The 14,049-nt window shown below is 38.8% G+C and overlaps 1 protein-coding gene across 4 annotated transcripts; it reads right to left on the bottom strand.

The window, feature by feature from the left end:
* Positions 1–590: 590 nt before the first annotated feature.
* Positions 591–11,571, bottom strand: MMAA (metabolism of cobalamin associated A). 4 transcript variants are annotated; one of them, XM_083367787.1, is made up of 8 exons: positions 11,385–11,541; positions 9,065–9,538; positions 6,914–7,036; positions 6,070–6,240; positions 5,165–5,250; positions 3,519–3,668; positions 1,690–1,777; positions 591–920 (listed from the first exon to the last, which is right to left on the bottom strand). In XM_083367787.1, exons 2-8 carry the CDS (start codon positions 9,501–9,503, stop codon positions 883–885), a joined length of 1,095 nt encoding a protein of 364 aa, XP_083223913.1. In that variant the 5' UTR covers positions 9,504–9,538; positions 11,385–11,541; the 3' UTR covers positions 591–882. The 4 variants fall into 4 exon arrangements, with proteins under 4 accessions (XP_083223913.1, XP_083223911.1, XP_083223910.1 ...); XM_083367785.1 differs by lacking the exon at positions 591–920 and having other exon boundaries at positions 1,332–1,777; positions 11,471–11,571; XM_083367784.1 differs by lacking the exon at positions 591–920 and having other exon boundaries at positions 1,332–1,777.
* Positions 11,572–14,049: the final 2,478 nt, after the last annotated feature.

Here is a 14,049-nt window from a genome sequence, read left to right as displayed (position 1 = left end):
TTCAAGTATATTACACATAGCCCCACTAGGATTGTATGAATGAGGACCAGCACACATATATCATATATAAACTGATCATATTCATGTCTTCTGTTCTTAAGCCTGTCATGATCTATGTGACCTCTTGAATTCTTGCAGAAGATGGAGACCCTAATGTCAAATAAAATATGTGCCTTCCCGCTGTCAGAAATAATTCTGCGTACAGAGTTTGATATGGCAAACATCTGTATGAAGCATACAGTATGTGCAACTCCATGGATTGAGATCACCGTGATGCATAGGTAATAATGCTTCATCAATTTATATGTACAAGATGTCATGACCAAGACGCTTTTGGTCTGGTTCAGTTGTACAGTAATGTGGCAATTGCAATTTTTTTAATGTTGCATTGGTAAAGATTTCAACCATCTTTAACATCCAGTAATTTAGTGATGCTGTAGAAATAAAATTTGTGAAGGACTCATATACAAGTCAGTTCAATTCCATATATAATGCGTCTTTATATATAGCTAGGATTCTCTGCAGATTAAATAGAAACTGAAACTGCAATTCCTCATTTTTGCACTAACATACAGTAATTACCACTCTCCTATAAATGTATCTAAATATGCTGGCCTAGTATATATTCACATTTATTTTAATTATTTGCTGCCTATCTTGTATCAAAACCACTCTGAGTGGCTTACAGCATTAAAACATTAAAATACCAAAAGATAAATATTTTTAATATTGTAAATTGTTATCTGTTTAGGTAGGCTAATTCAGGGACAGAAAAGACCAGTGACTGTGATGGTGAGCGATGCCTTCTATCAACTGAAGCAAATTTATCACTTTCACTGTTTCTTGAATAGTACTGACCAAACACTGTGATCCATACGATGGTTACCTCACATGGGAAGCCTCTGAAAGGAACTTGGAAGCTGTAGTAGATACAGAATGCAGTGGTCAGGCTTTTGATAGGTATTCCTTATTGAAGCCAGTGACACCAAGGGCTAAAAGCTGTTCACCAAATCAAATTCAGAGTGATTATTGTAACACAGAAATCCCCTCACAATTCAGGACTTGTCTATCTATCCTACATTATAAACAAGGAGCTCCACTCATCAACTAAGGCCTATGGGGTGATGGTCAGGAAGGAGGCCCAACAGAAATCAGCTGGGTCCAAGATCTAATCTGTGGGAGCTGCAATGCTATCAAAGTCTCTCTCTGATTAATGGCCTTTGCATTTCTGCACACTTCCATGGCAATTTGAAAGCTTATTTTTATAACCTGGCATTTCCTTTCTCTGGGCCGCTTTATAACCGGCAACAATAGTCTTTTTAATATTGTGGTATACGTTTTTATTGTTAATTATTGTTGCAAATCAAGGCAGGCATTGCTGGAAATGTACAGGTACAAATTTGATAATAAAGAAGTTCATGGTTCAAACTTTTTTTTTTAAAATGCTGTACATTTATCATTTATTTCTTATCAGGTCATATACAGAAAATCAGGATTTCTCTTTAAAAGCCCTGAGCAGTAGGTCTGCAGCTAGCCCAGGAGATAGGATCCCATCAACAACCTTGTCTTCCAGGAGAGGAATTTGATCCTTCACTTCTGAGTGATGCCGGAAATGGTCCAGCATGCTTTCTTGGATTACATTCCACATCCACACTTTTTGCTGCCTCCTGCGTTTGGCAAGCAACTCACCACTTGTAAGCACGAGCTCTTGGAATTCTGTCATCTTATCCCATACATCCGAAATGCCTTCTCCGGTTTTGGCAGAGATGCGCATTACCTATGAGATTGAGAAGATAACCCTACTTACCAAGCAATGTCATCACCTTTGGAGATGACGTGGAGAGAATTTTCCCGATCCAAATTAATGCTATGAAGGGGCAATTGTTTATTAAAAATTTCACTTAGCCACAGAGTGCAATACTAACCAAACAACAATTCATACTAAATATCAGGGCTGTACAAAACATTTAGAATTAAATTGTGGAACTGGAAACTTTGTCCTGAGTCTGGAATTCAGTCCATTATTTTAAATTTAAAGTGGGTTGTTTTGAGCAGTTTGGAAGTGTTTAAGGAAGCCATTTCAGAACACTAACAAAGGGGAATGTTTGTAGCTCAGGATTAACATAGGGATTCCTCAGTGCTCTCTGAGCTTGCTTGTTTTCTTGCAGACGTTTCATTACCCAAACTAGGTAACAGCATCAGTGCTAGTCATATCATCAGTGCTAGTCAAAATAGGACACACTGAATTAGAAATGGTTCGGCTTCAAAAAAAATTGGCACCTTTAAAAACATATCTAAAATATGTAATGTTAATACAATAACTGATACATCTTCTCCATTTATAAAAGGTAAAGGTAAAGGTTCCCCCACACATGTGTGCTAGTCGTTTCCAACTCAAGGGGCCGGTGCTCATCTCCGTTTCAAAGCCGAAGAGCCAGCGCTTGTCCGGGGACGTCTCTGTGGTCATGTGGCCGGCATGACTAGACGCCAAAGGCGCACGGAACGCTGTTACCTTCCCACCGTAGTGGTCCCTATTTTTCTACTTGCATTTTTACGTGCTTTCGAACTGCTAGGTTGGCAGAAGCTGGGACGAGTAACAGGCGCTCACTCTGTTACGCGGCACTCGGGATTCGACCCGCCAAACTGCCGACCTTCCGATCGACAAGCTCAGCGTCCTAACCCACTGAGCCACCGCGTCCCTTTATATCCAGGTTTAATTCAAGATGTTGATTTTTCAAGGCAAGCCCCACTTGGGTTATACAATTACTGTCTTATAACTGCAATTTTATATACTCATCCTCTTTTGGCTTTAGCCCACCATATAGGTGGAATATTATGTATGTTTGCTGCCTTGTTACTTATAAAGTAACAAAGGTTAGATGAAAATCTAATAAATACATATGTCTCAGATTCATTTTAATAAGTATATCTAGAACTACAATATAAATTAATAAAATCCTTGAAATTCAGTTTGTTTGTTCCCATGCCTTATTTAATCTGACTTTTTAGAAACTGACATGTTGTTCCTTTATTTGGTCTGTTATTGCTCCTGATTTTAAGTTTGCCTATTTTATAGTTTTACATGTATACATTTTATAGTTTTGCATAGTCTTAAGAGTTTAATATAAAAGCTAACATTACAGACAGTTAAAACATTTTGGAAAAAAAGACATTATTGCAATTAGATATACTAAAATATACACACCAAGAGTTTAAATAATTTTTTATATTAAGAGAAAGTTGCTGTTAGAAGTATACAGATAAATGACATTCTCAGGATAAAAACTTTTATATGCAGATGTGTATGTCCCAACTTAACACTTCTCTCAAGCATAAAATAGTTAAAATAATTAATTTCCCATGGGACAAATAACATTTGGGTTATTTTAGTTTTATTATGAACTTCCTTGGGAGAGATAGACAGTATACAAATTGTCACATTTGAAAAGTATATCAAAGGACAAATATAAATACTTGCAATTATTTATATATTTTCTAAATTATTTTAATGTACTAACCTTTGGTCTCCAAATTTTTGAGCGCTTATGAAGCAATTTTAAAGCACTAACGTATTCTGCTTGAATCCTCCGTGCTGGCACAATGAGGTCTCCATCTGCTTTGGTTATAACAACAAGATCTGCCATCTCAATGATACCTCGTTTGATACCCTGAAAAATAAAAATGAGACTTAGTAACCAGAAAATACTTTTATTTATTTATTTATTTGATTGGTTTTATATACCGCCCTATTCCTGAAGGACTCAGGGCAGTTTACAGGGCAAAGTTAAAAAACAATATAAGTTAAAATAGAGTTAAAATAAAATTAAATAACAATTAATAGCCCCCAAAGTTAAAAATCTAAAACCCCTCAGTCCAGGCCAGATAAATCAAATAACCAGGTTTTTAGGTCCCGGCGAAACAAACGAAGGTCAGGGGCAGTCCCGAGATCCACAGGCAGATCATTCCATAGGGCAGGCGCACCCACAGAGAACGCCCTTCCCCTGGGGATCACCCGCCGGCACTCACTGACTGGCGGCACCCTAAGGAGGCCCTCCCTATGGGAGCGCACAGGACGATGGGAAATTGATGCTGGCAGCAGGTGCTCCCTAAGATAATCCGGAGCCATGCCATTTAGGGCTTTATAGGTCATCACCAGCACCAGGAACTCTTCATTTTTATATAGAGTTTTAAAAGAAATTAATTTCTTTTTAATTAGTTTAATTAATGTCTTACCTCTTGGAAGGGAAATGCAAATTGTGAAATGGTTTATCAAATACATAAAAACATATTGCATATTCTCATTTACAAGATTTCAAAAGAAAAACTAATCTTACCCTTTGAAAACTGTATCAGAACTGAATATAGATAAAGCTTGTTCTGCACTTAAATAACTCAGATGCATTTCTAAAAATCAGAATTAGTGCTGCTAATCCTCACATGGTATATTTATTTCAAATATTTTAGATTATCTATTTAAGCAGGTGTCAGAACAATATATTAATAAAAATATGAAGTACAGAAAACTGTTCAGAACTGTTTAATATGCTAACCACTATTTAAAAGCATACTACTGTACTCCTTTTTTATTTTTGATCTTATTCTTGTTTTTTTCTTTCTTTCCAATTACCTATTCTGTATTTTATTATTACACTGTGAGCCACCTAGGGTCGCCTGGAATCAAGCAATATTTGAGTAATTCAAATTAAATTATGTAAAACCAAGAATTAAACATATATAAAAGGACCATTTATTATTAAAGGCATTGTTTTCAGGGCATATAGAATTAAAAACCTAACAAAATTATTATCATTATAAATAATGAACAATTGCCCACTTAAAAGTTCTACTACTCCTGAGGAAAGCACAATGGTGAAAATGACAAATTCCTCATTTAAAACTAGCAAGACTTGGTAAAACTGACCGCTATATTTTGCTTATCATTTCTGGTAAACCAGCTTGATCTGAGCCATTACCAAATAGCTCTTACAGGTTAGACCAGGATTTCTCAACCTTGGCACTTTAAAATGTGTGGACTTCAACTCTCAGAATTTCCCAGCCAGCATGGGATTCTGAGAGTTGAAGTCCACATGACTTAACGTTGCTAAGGCTGAGAAAACCTGGGGGTTGTTCAACTTAAGATTTTCATCAGATGCAACGTCAGTACCTGTAACTCATCACCTCCTGCTGGTGGCAGCAGCAATACAAACATATCCACCATATCAGCAACTGCAAACTCTGACTGACCCACTCCTGAGAACGGAAAAACAGAAGTAGAGTGTTAAGGTTTAACGTTTAAATTGCAAATATAGAGACCTTCTCCCTGAAGAGACTGAAAAGTATCCTGATGGAAAACTACTGGTACTTTGTGCCTGCTTCTAATAGCATATTACTATAGAGTTGCTGATTTAAATTGCACAAGAAACTTGAACACCTTCCTTGTTCAACCACTTCAGCACAGATAGATAGTATTTTTGGCCACACTTGTATTTTTGCAATTTCTGAGGGCTGCAGGCATATTGGTCAAGGGCCTATGTTTTTATTCTGTAGTTATTACACTGAAAAATGAGATAAACTAACCTTACTAATAATTATGCCATGTACATTAGTCTCCCTCCCTCTCCCCAAGGCAGCCAATATGCTGTGGTGGTTACGGTATTGGACAAGAAGAGGGGAGATCCAGATTCAAGTCCTTCTTAAGGCAAAGAAGGCAGCTGGTGACCCTGGGCCAGTCACTCCCTATAAGCTCAAATCAGCCCTAGACTGTTACAAGCCAGTTGAAACACACCCACACAAACGTGTCAGAATGTCATGATAGTTTTGCTATGTGAACTATGTTGGGACATACGACACATACAGTGGGGAAAAAGGTGGAACTTCAACAAGAACATTTGATGGGGTTTTTTTTAAAAATTTTTTTTAAAAAAATCTATTTTATTTGCTGATTTTTATGGTGTAATTTGGAAGACTATAGTGGCCACAGAAATGGTTGAAGGAATACATACTATCTATAGGTTACTCACCTTGAGTTACAGAGCATGATAGCTAAAACTGACAAGGTATTTCACTTACCTACTGTTTCGACAAGAACAATATCATAACCTCCTCCTTCACACAGCAAAATGGCTTCATTTGTAGTCCGCGTTACGCCACCCAATGTTCCTCTGGTTGGAGATGGTCTGATATAAGCATTCAGATCTCTTGACAACTCAGGCATTCGTGTTTTATCACCCAAGAGTGAGCCTTAAGGATTACACAAAGACCAGCCATTCAAATAAAATAGGTTTTTGCCCAAAACTACAGAGGCTTATTATTCCAAAACAACTAAGCTATAATATGGCTATCTGTGAAGGGAGAAAATAATAAAACATACACTGTGCTGCAACCTCCACCTCTTTTGTACTTTGATCATGATGTTACACACTAGTACAAAAGGGTAGAGCTTGTCTTTTGATGTCACAATACACATTTTTTTTTCTTTTCTTTTTGCAGCTTGTTGTGTAAATCCCTTGCAGATAAAAGTTCTTGGACAAGATGTATTTGTTTTCACCAATACAGAAAAAATATCTACTAAATTTTAAGTATTTTTCCACTACCTTATCCTAATTAATATACTTGAATGAACTTTATCAGAAAAGCATGTAATGTCAGAAGAGAACTTAATGCAATTCCTTTTATGTTTATTAATAATAGTAGCCAATACAATATGGTTGAAGAATGTTGTATCTATCTTCAGCAAAGACACTTCAACTGAGCTTTTAAAATATACTTTTAAAATATAATTATTTCAATAAAAATAATGGAACTATCTGATTTTGTTAAAATTTACTCCATTAAATACATACTGCCTTTTACAAATTCTATATTCATTATAAAGAGAATGAAAGACAAATAGTGCTTTTGCCAACATACTCACCACCGGTAGTACTAGAGGAAGGATCTACTGCCAGGACAGATACTTTGTGTCTTCTTTCAGTCAGCATTTTCCCAAAACATTCAATGAATGTTGATTTTCCAGCACCAGGAGGGCCAGATAATCCTAAATGGCAGCAACACATCAATATCTATTTGAATTCACATTGGGTTAGAAAACAATGAGCAGACATACGTTTCAGGTAGGCAGGCAACATATTTGCTACCAATAATAATAATAATAAACCTTTATTGTCAAAGTACAACATGTGTACATTGAGATTAGCTGAGCCTCCCCCCATGCTCTCTCCCCCCAACACACAGTGACAACAAACCCTCCATCCCACCACACCATGTGAACCAACTACACCACACACCGGCCTCCCAAGTCAATTCTGCATAAGATTATGTCCCATTTAAAAGCCTAACAGCCCACGGATAAAAGCTATTTTTCAGCCTGTTGGTACGGCTGGCTATATTCCTATATCTTCTACCGGATGGTAGGAGAGTAAAGAGATACCGTCCAGGGTGTGAGTCATCCCTGAGAATCTTCCTCACTCTTCCAAGGCAATGAGCCCTGGCGATGTCATCCAGTGGTGTCAGGGAACAGCCCACAATGTCTTGTGCTGTGCTCACTACCCTCTGTAATACTTTCCTGTCTGCGGCTGTCAGACCAACATACCAAACCACAATACCATACGAGAGGACGCTCTCTATAGTAGACCGGTAAAAGAGGGTCATTAGCTGTTGTTCTACCCTGTTCTTCCGCAAGACCCTAAGAAAGTGAAGCCTCTGTTGGGCCTTTCTAGCCACCTGGGTTGTGTTAACTTTCCAGGTCAGATCTTCACAGAGGTAGACTCCCAGAAATTTAAAGGAGGAAACTCTCTCTACACAGTCCTCCCCGATGTAAAGTGGGGCAGGTTCCTCCTTTTTTCTCTGGAAGTCTAACACCATCTCTTTCGTCTTGCCGATGTTTAGGTGCAAGTTGTTACTACACCATATGGATAGTTTTTGTACCTCCGCGCTATATGCTGTCTCATCCCCACCTGTAATAAGACGCACCAGTTGTATCATCTGCGAACTTGATTATCGCAGTGGATGGGTCAGACGATACACAATCATAAGTGTATAAAGAGTACAAGTAGGGGCTAAGCACGCAGCCCTGTGGCGAGCCGGTGCAAAGCTTCAGGGGGGTGGACAAAGCAGAGCCAACCCTCACTGTTTGTAACCGATCCCTAAGAAAGTCTTGAATCCAATCGCAGATGGCGGGGGAAAATTTCAAGTCAGTCAGCTTCTCGACGAGAATGCTCGGCAAAAACATTTTAAGCAAAACGCTTTTTCCAAAATTACACATCTATTTATAATTTGTCGATTTATGTATATCTGGCATCCTTTGTGTAGCCTACGATTTTTTTTCCAATCGCCCCCAACTCTACACTGAATGGGGATTAAAGGGTCATAAAAAGGGAGTTATTATTATTGTCAAGGGTTGCAAGGTAGGGCTGCAGGCAATAAAGCCACCAGAGGAAGAACGGGCTGGCCTTTTATTCTTCCTTTCACTGTTTTGGATTTTTCATTACTGGATACTCAACTTAGTTTTCTTCATACCTTAAAAATAAAGAGTAACATCTTTCCGTTGTCGCTTGGTAATTTGCTGCCAGGTTTTAATGTGGAAGGGCACCAGAGATGGCAAAGCAGGAGCTATGAGCTAATCCATCCCACAAATAAAAACTGAATTCACAGATTGAAGTCAAGGAGTCATATTTTCAAAATAAATCTGATGTGATTTTTCCCCCTCTATCTAGAAACGTATCATGTAGAAGTATATTTTATAGAAATGCTAACAAAGTTTTCTGGAATTAAAGGAAACCAGTCAGCAGTTAGCTATGCAGGCCCAAACAGACTTCCTTTCAGAGAAAGAAGACAGTTCAGAGGGAGCAATTTTAGAAGCATTTGAAAGTATGTGTTGAGATGACATTCTACCTAGCTACTAGAGGCAATGTCTGAGGAGCAAACTTCACAACTTCAGCAATTCACTAGTATCAAACTTACATCATATAATCATCAACTTTGTAAACTTGTTATCATAGCAATAGGCAAATAAGGATACTTTGAATCAGAATAGTAATAACTGCACAAACAAGAAAAAACTGACCCACTCTAAAGGCTAGTGGCTTTCCTTTATTTAACTGTTCTTGTTCGCGGTGGTGGGATAATACCTTCTGAAGAAGAACTTGGGCAACTTCCTTTTTCCTCTTATGTGTTGACTCTACAAGAGTAATGGCTTCTGCCAGGCAGGCCCTGTGTCCTTGGATCAGCCCAGTGTACAGCTTGTTTAGAAGTCTTTGCTCCTTGTCAGAGAGCCCAGGTGTTTGCTGTTCTGCTGCTGCTGCTGGACACCCCAGCCCAGATTTCAACTCCTTTGAAAACATCCTCCTCCATGAACAAAAGGACTGTGGTGAATTAATTCGCTGGCCATATGGAAAAGTAAATCCATTGCTAGATTTCCAGCACAAATTTTTCCAGAAAGGCTTCCTAACATTCTTAAGAAGCTGGTAGAGAGGAAACCGCAGCAACGTTGATGTTTTATTCATCTTGTTTCAAGCCAGGAAAGCCTGTTTTAAAGAGCCTAGTAACAAAAGAAAAAGATATTTTTTCCCTTAATTCTACCACCAGCACAACTTTGTGAAGTAGTCAGTTGATTAATCTGAATTTTCATGATTAAGAGTAAACTTTAGCCTCAGTCTCTGCAGTTCTACTTCAACCAGAAGGCAAGCACTGGAAGTCTCTTTGTAGCATAGGTCTCCACTAACTGCTTTTATACTCTTCATCAAACCACAATCCTTGGATTTGAAATCCTTAAAATCAGCCTGAGGATTTTCCAAACAATATGGATTTCTAAAATGTTAATATTTAAGTTGAAATTTTGTTTAAAACAGGGCTTTAGAAAGAAGAAAATTAATACAATTCTATATTTGTCTATGGAGATTCTCAGTCATCCAGGTCATGGTTGTTCCAAAGGTGCTTTTTCAAAAGACAACTTGACTTTTTTATTTATTTTCAAGGAAAAACCAAGTTCCATTGCCTTTGAGAGAGCACCTTTGGGACAATTCTATATTATTACCTACATATAAAATGATCAATATCTTCTGTTAAAAATACTGTATGTCACTATACCTGTTCATTTGAATCTTATATTGAAAAATTAGCTACCTCACCAGTCCTATTTTCAGTACTTTGTCACTAGGGTTCAGTGTGATTATGCTCCACATGCATATTCTTATGAATGGTCTACACTCTGATGCTTTCCAGATACACAGGCTTTAAACTGCAAGATTCACAGCCATCAATACTGCTTGACCATGCTGTCTAGGAAATCAGAGACATGGTTGCAGTCATACATCTAGAACACGGCTGTCAAACTTGCAGCGTCACGTGACGTGTCGCGATGTATCGCGACTCTTCTTGCATTGCTGGCAATGGGGCGGGCGCGGCTTCAGTATGATGAAACTAGCCCACAGGCCGGCAGTTTGACACCCCTGATCTAGAAGAACTCAGAAACAGAAATGTAAAAACCAAATAATGTTTAGATACTCTGTTTTTTGATAATTAAATTTCTATAATGAATCAAGATTACACTACATATAAAGGCACAGTAAGCCCAAAGCATTCTCTATCAGAAAATATTGTAGTCTAAAATACTTATTTAGAAGATATTCACTGAAACAATGGAACATATATTTGAACACATGTTATGATGAATATTGAAAAGGTAATATGTAAATATGTAAGTAAATATTTATCAACTAACCAAGCATGTAACAATGTTATGTTACAGAATACATTAAGGGTGTAAAATTTAATAACTAAACTTCAGACATAAAATTAGATTACTTGAAACTTAGCTACATAGCCCTAGACCTAAATACACATATTTTTTTAAAAAAATTACAACTGAATATGCAGTTCTAGAAAGAGACTAAAATTTATATACTGGCATACATTTCTTTTCTAACCTGGATGTCAATACTGCAATTCTAACGAGTTGGAAAAAAAAGTAGGATTTGAGCATTCCTTTAAAGAGCATAAGGAAAACACTGCAGAATGAATTAATCCTAAAATCTTTTTAATTGATATTCACATTTTAATTTAAATAAATGCTACAGTTCATCATCACTCATCACAGCTTAATTCTATTTTGGAGATAAATATTTGAGAGATTTCTACATACGTAGACTATGTCAGACAACTGTGCGAACCCACAAGTAACTGCATTCACATATCATAGTAAACCACAAAGGAGCAAACGCATTGTAACTTAACACTAGATATGAGAACCCATTCCAAAATCAACCTGACGAGGAATGCTGCATTAAAGTCCAAGTGGCGTTCCCCTAATACTGTACATTTGACCTACGCCAAATTTATTTCCTTCTCAAGCATAAGAAAACGAAGGTCTGTTCTCCCTTACTCACACGGAACAAGGATCGCTACTGCCCGACACTCCAACCAAAGCACCTGAATCTTAGGCAGTCTCTTTACGGACACAAGCACACACTACATAAGACGCAACCTCGTCTCGAATGTCACATCCACGCAAAGTTCACCCCACTTCCACCTGCTAGCAATCTATTAGGCTGCGCCTGCGTGACTGCCTGGGAGATGGAGGGCGGCGCAGCATTTACGCAAGCGCAAGCAAACTCTTCACTCTCATTGGCGTTTGCGACGGGCTATGAGGAAGTCTTAAGAGGACAGTTCTTTTGTTTGCGGACAACACTTCCCGGGTCAAGAATGCGTGTTTGGGTGTCTTATTTTTACTCTTTAACCACTCCTTAGAACAGCGTTTTCCAACCTTAGGAACTTGAAGATGCGTGGACTTCAACTCCCAGAATTCCCCAGCCAGCATAGCTGGCTGGGGAATTCTGGGAGTTGAAGTCCACGCATCTTCAAGTTCCTAAGTTTGGGAAACGCTGCCTTAGAACGAGAGTAATTCACGACCAGGGAAATTTCCGGTTCCCAATAATTGAGTGTGTATCGGTGGGTGAGCGATGGGAAGATTAAAAGAACCAAACTGGCAGATCTTTTTCGCTTGGGGAAACTTGCAGTAATGTCCGGACCCGATTATTCCGAGATTAAGCAGTTTGGCCATATTTAGCATTTATCTGAGAAACTATCCGAGAACAGTATAGTATAATGCAGGGGTAGGCAACCTCGGCTCTTTTATGACTCATGGACTTCTGGGAGTTGAAGTCCATGAGTCATAAAAGAGCCGAGGTTGCCTACCCCTGGTATAATCAGACTGGAAAGTCAGTTTTTTTAAAAAAAAAATCCCCAACGTATTGAAAAGTGAGAAACAGCCTTTTGGAAGGCCTTAGCAAAGCCTCTTTGCTTCTTTTCCCAAAATTGTACGGACGTCCCCCTAAAATCACCAGAAGCGAAGCTCTATTCCAGGGGTCTTCAAACTTGGCCCTTTTATGACTTGTGGACTTCAACTCCCAGAATTCCTCAGCCAACTTTGCTGGCCGAGGAATTCTGGGAGTTGAAGTCCACAAGTCATAAAAGGGCCAAGTTTGAAGACCCCTGCTCTATTCCAATCAGGCGTGACTTGAATTCTTTGCATGCGGATACGCAGCGTTTGCTCGCTCCTGAAGAAATCTTGGTTTAGGATTGCTCCATCCTTACTCTTCCCCCTTTGCAGCCGGCTGGAAGGGGGAGGGGGCAGTTTTTGCGACTAGACTAGATAAGAGCAATGGAGAAGACGAGTTAAACGGAAATAGGTACAGAGACATATGTGGCATACACATTTTATTCTCTCACCTTTCATTTCTTCCAAATCTTCAGTTTCCATCTCTTTCTAGCACTTGATCTGTACTATGCAGCAGGCACCTCAAACATGATTTTTCAAAAGGCGACTGGACTGGATTTTTTTTCTCCTAAGGAAGACGTTTCACTTCTCATCCAAGAAGCTTCATCGATTCATATGTAACAGAGAATTTTGAGCATGCAATTTGAGTTTCTGCTTTGCAGTTTCTCTCCCAACGGCAGATATTAATGTATTTGCCTGGTACGTGAGCCATAGCCGATTCAAAAATTGTTAACTAAATAAATTTGAGGGTTCTTGGGTGCTTTTGGTTGTTTTCTTGCAGATGTGTTTTTAACCAAACTAGGTAACATCGGTGCTAGTAAGGAGTGGAGTTTGCTCTTACTAGCACTGATGATGTTTCCTAGTTTGGGTAATGAAACATCTACAAGAAAGCAACCAATAGCTCAGAGCACCTAGGAGCCCTCATTCAACCCTGAGCTACAAACATTGTCCTTTATTCATTCATTTGCCTGGATTTTCAAGGAACCAAAGATCATATTTTAGTCTACTACCTTATTGTGTTAGCCTGAATTAAACTCCAAAGTCAAACATTGCTGTAAACAAGGTGTTCCTAAGCTTTTTGCAAACAGAACTCCCCTTAATATACACACACACATACACTAAAAATCAGTGCACAAATCCGGGTGAGATTCGAGGTTCTGGTAATGGTCTTTAAGTCCCTACATGGCATGGGTCCGGAGTACCTCGGGGACCACATGCTGCCGGCGTCAACTTCCCTCCGCCCTGTGTGTTCCCACAGAGAGGGCCTCCTCAGGGTGCCTCCGGTCAGAGAATGTCGGCTGGTGGCCCCCAGGGGGAGGGCCTTCTCTGTGGACGCTCCGGCTTTATGGAACCAGCTGCCGGTCGAGCGCCGGACGGCACCGGACCTTCGCTCCTTCCGACGCAGTCTGAAGACCCATTTATTTGAACAAGCTGGCCTGGCCTGATGGGGGACGTTAGGGTTTTTAATGGGTTTCTTATATTGTTATTGTTTTATCTGGGCGATTATTTAATTCTTTTTTAATTTTTGTATTTTCTATTTATATGTGCCCTGTTCACCACCCTGAGTCCCTCGGGAGAAGGGCGGTATACAAATTTAATAAATAATAATAATAATAATAATAATAATAATAATAATAATAATAATAATAATAATAATAACAACAACAACAACAACGAAATTTTTTTTGGCAAAGTGGATTCATTGTAACCAAGTACCTAAAAGGTTCTTCACACTCCCCTGGAAATCAGTCTTCACTTACCTCAGTTTGGAGAAC

Source organism: Vipera ursinii (assembly GCF_947247035.1).
Source record: "Vipera ursinii genome assembly, chromosome: 7".
Lineage (NCBI taxonomy): Eukaryota > Metazoa > Chordata > Lepidosauria > Squamata > Viperidae > Vipera > Vipera ursinii.
Note: the sequence above shows the minus strand (reverse complement) of the source record. Positions and strands in the feature narration are given on the sequence as shown.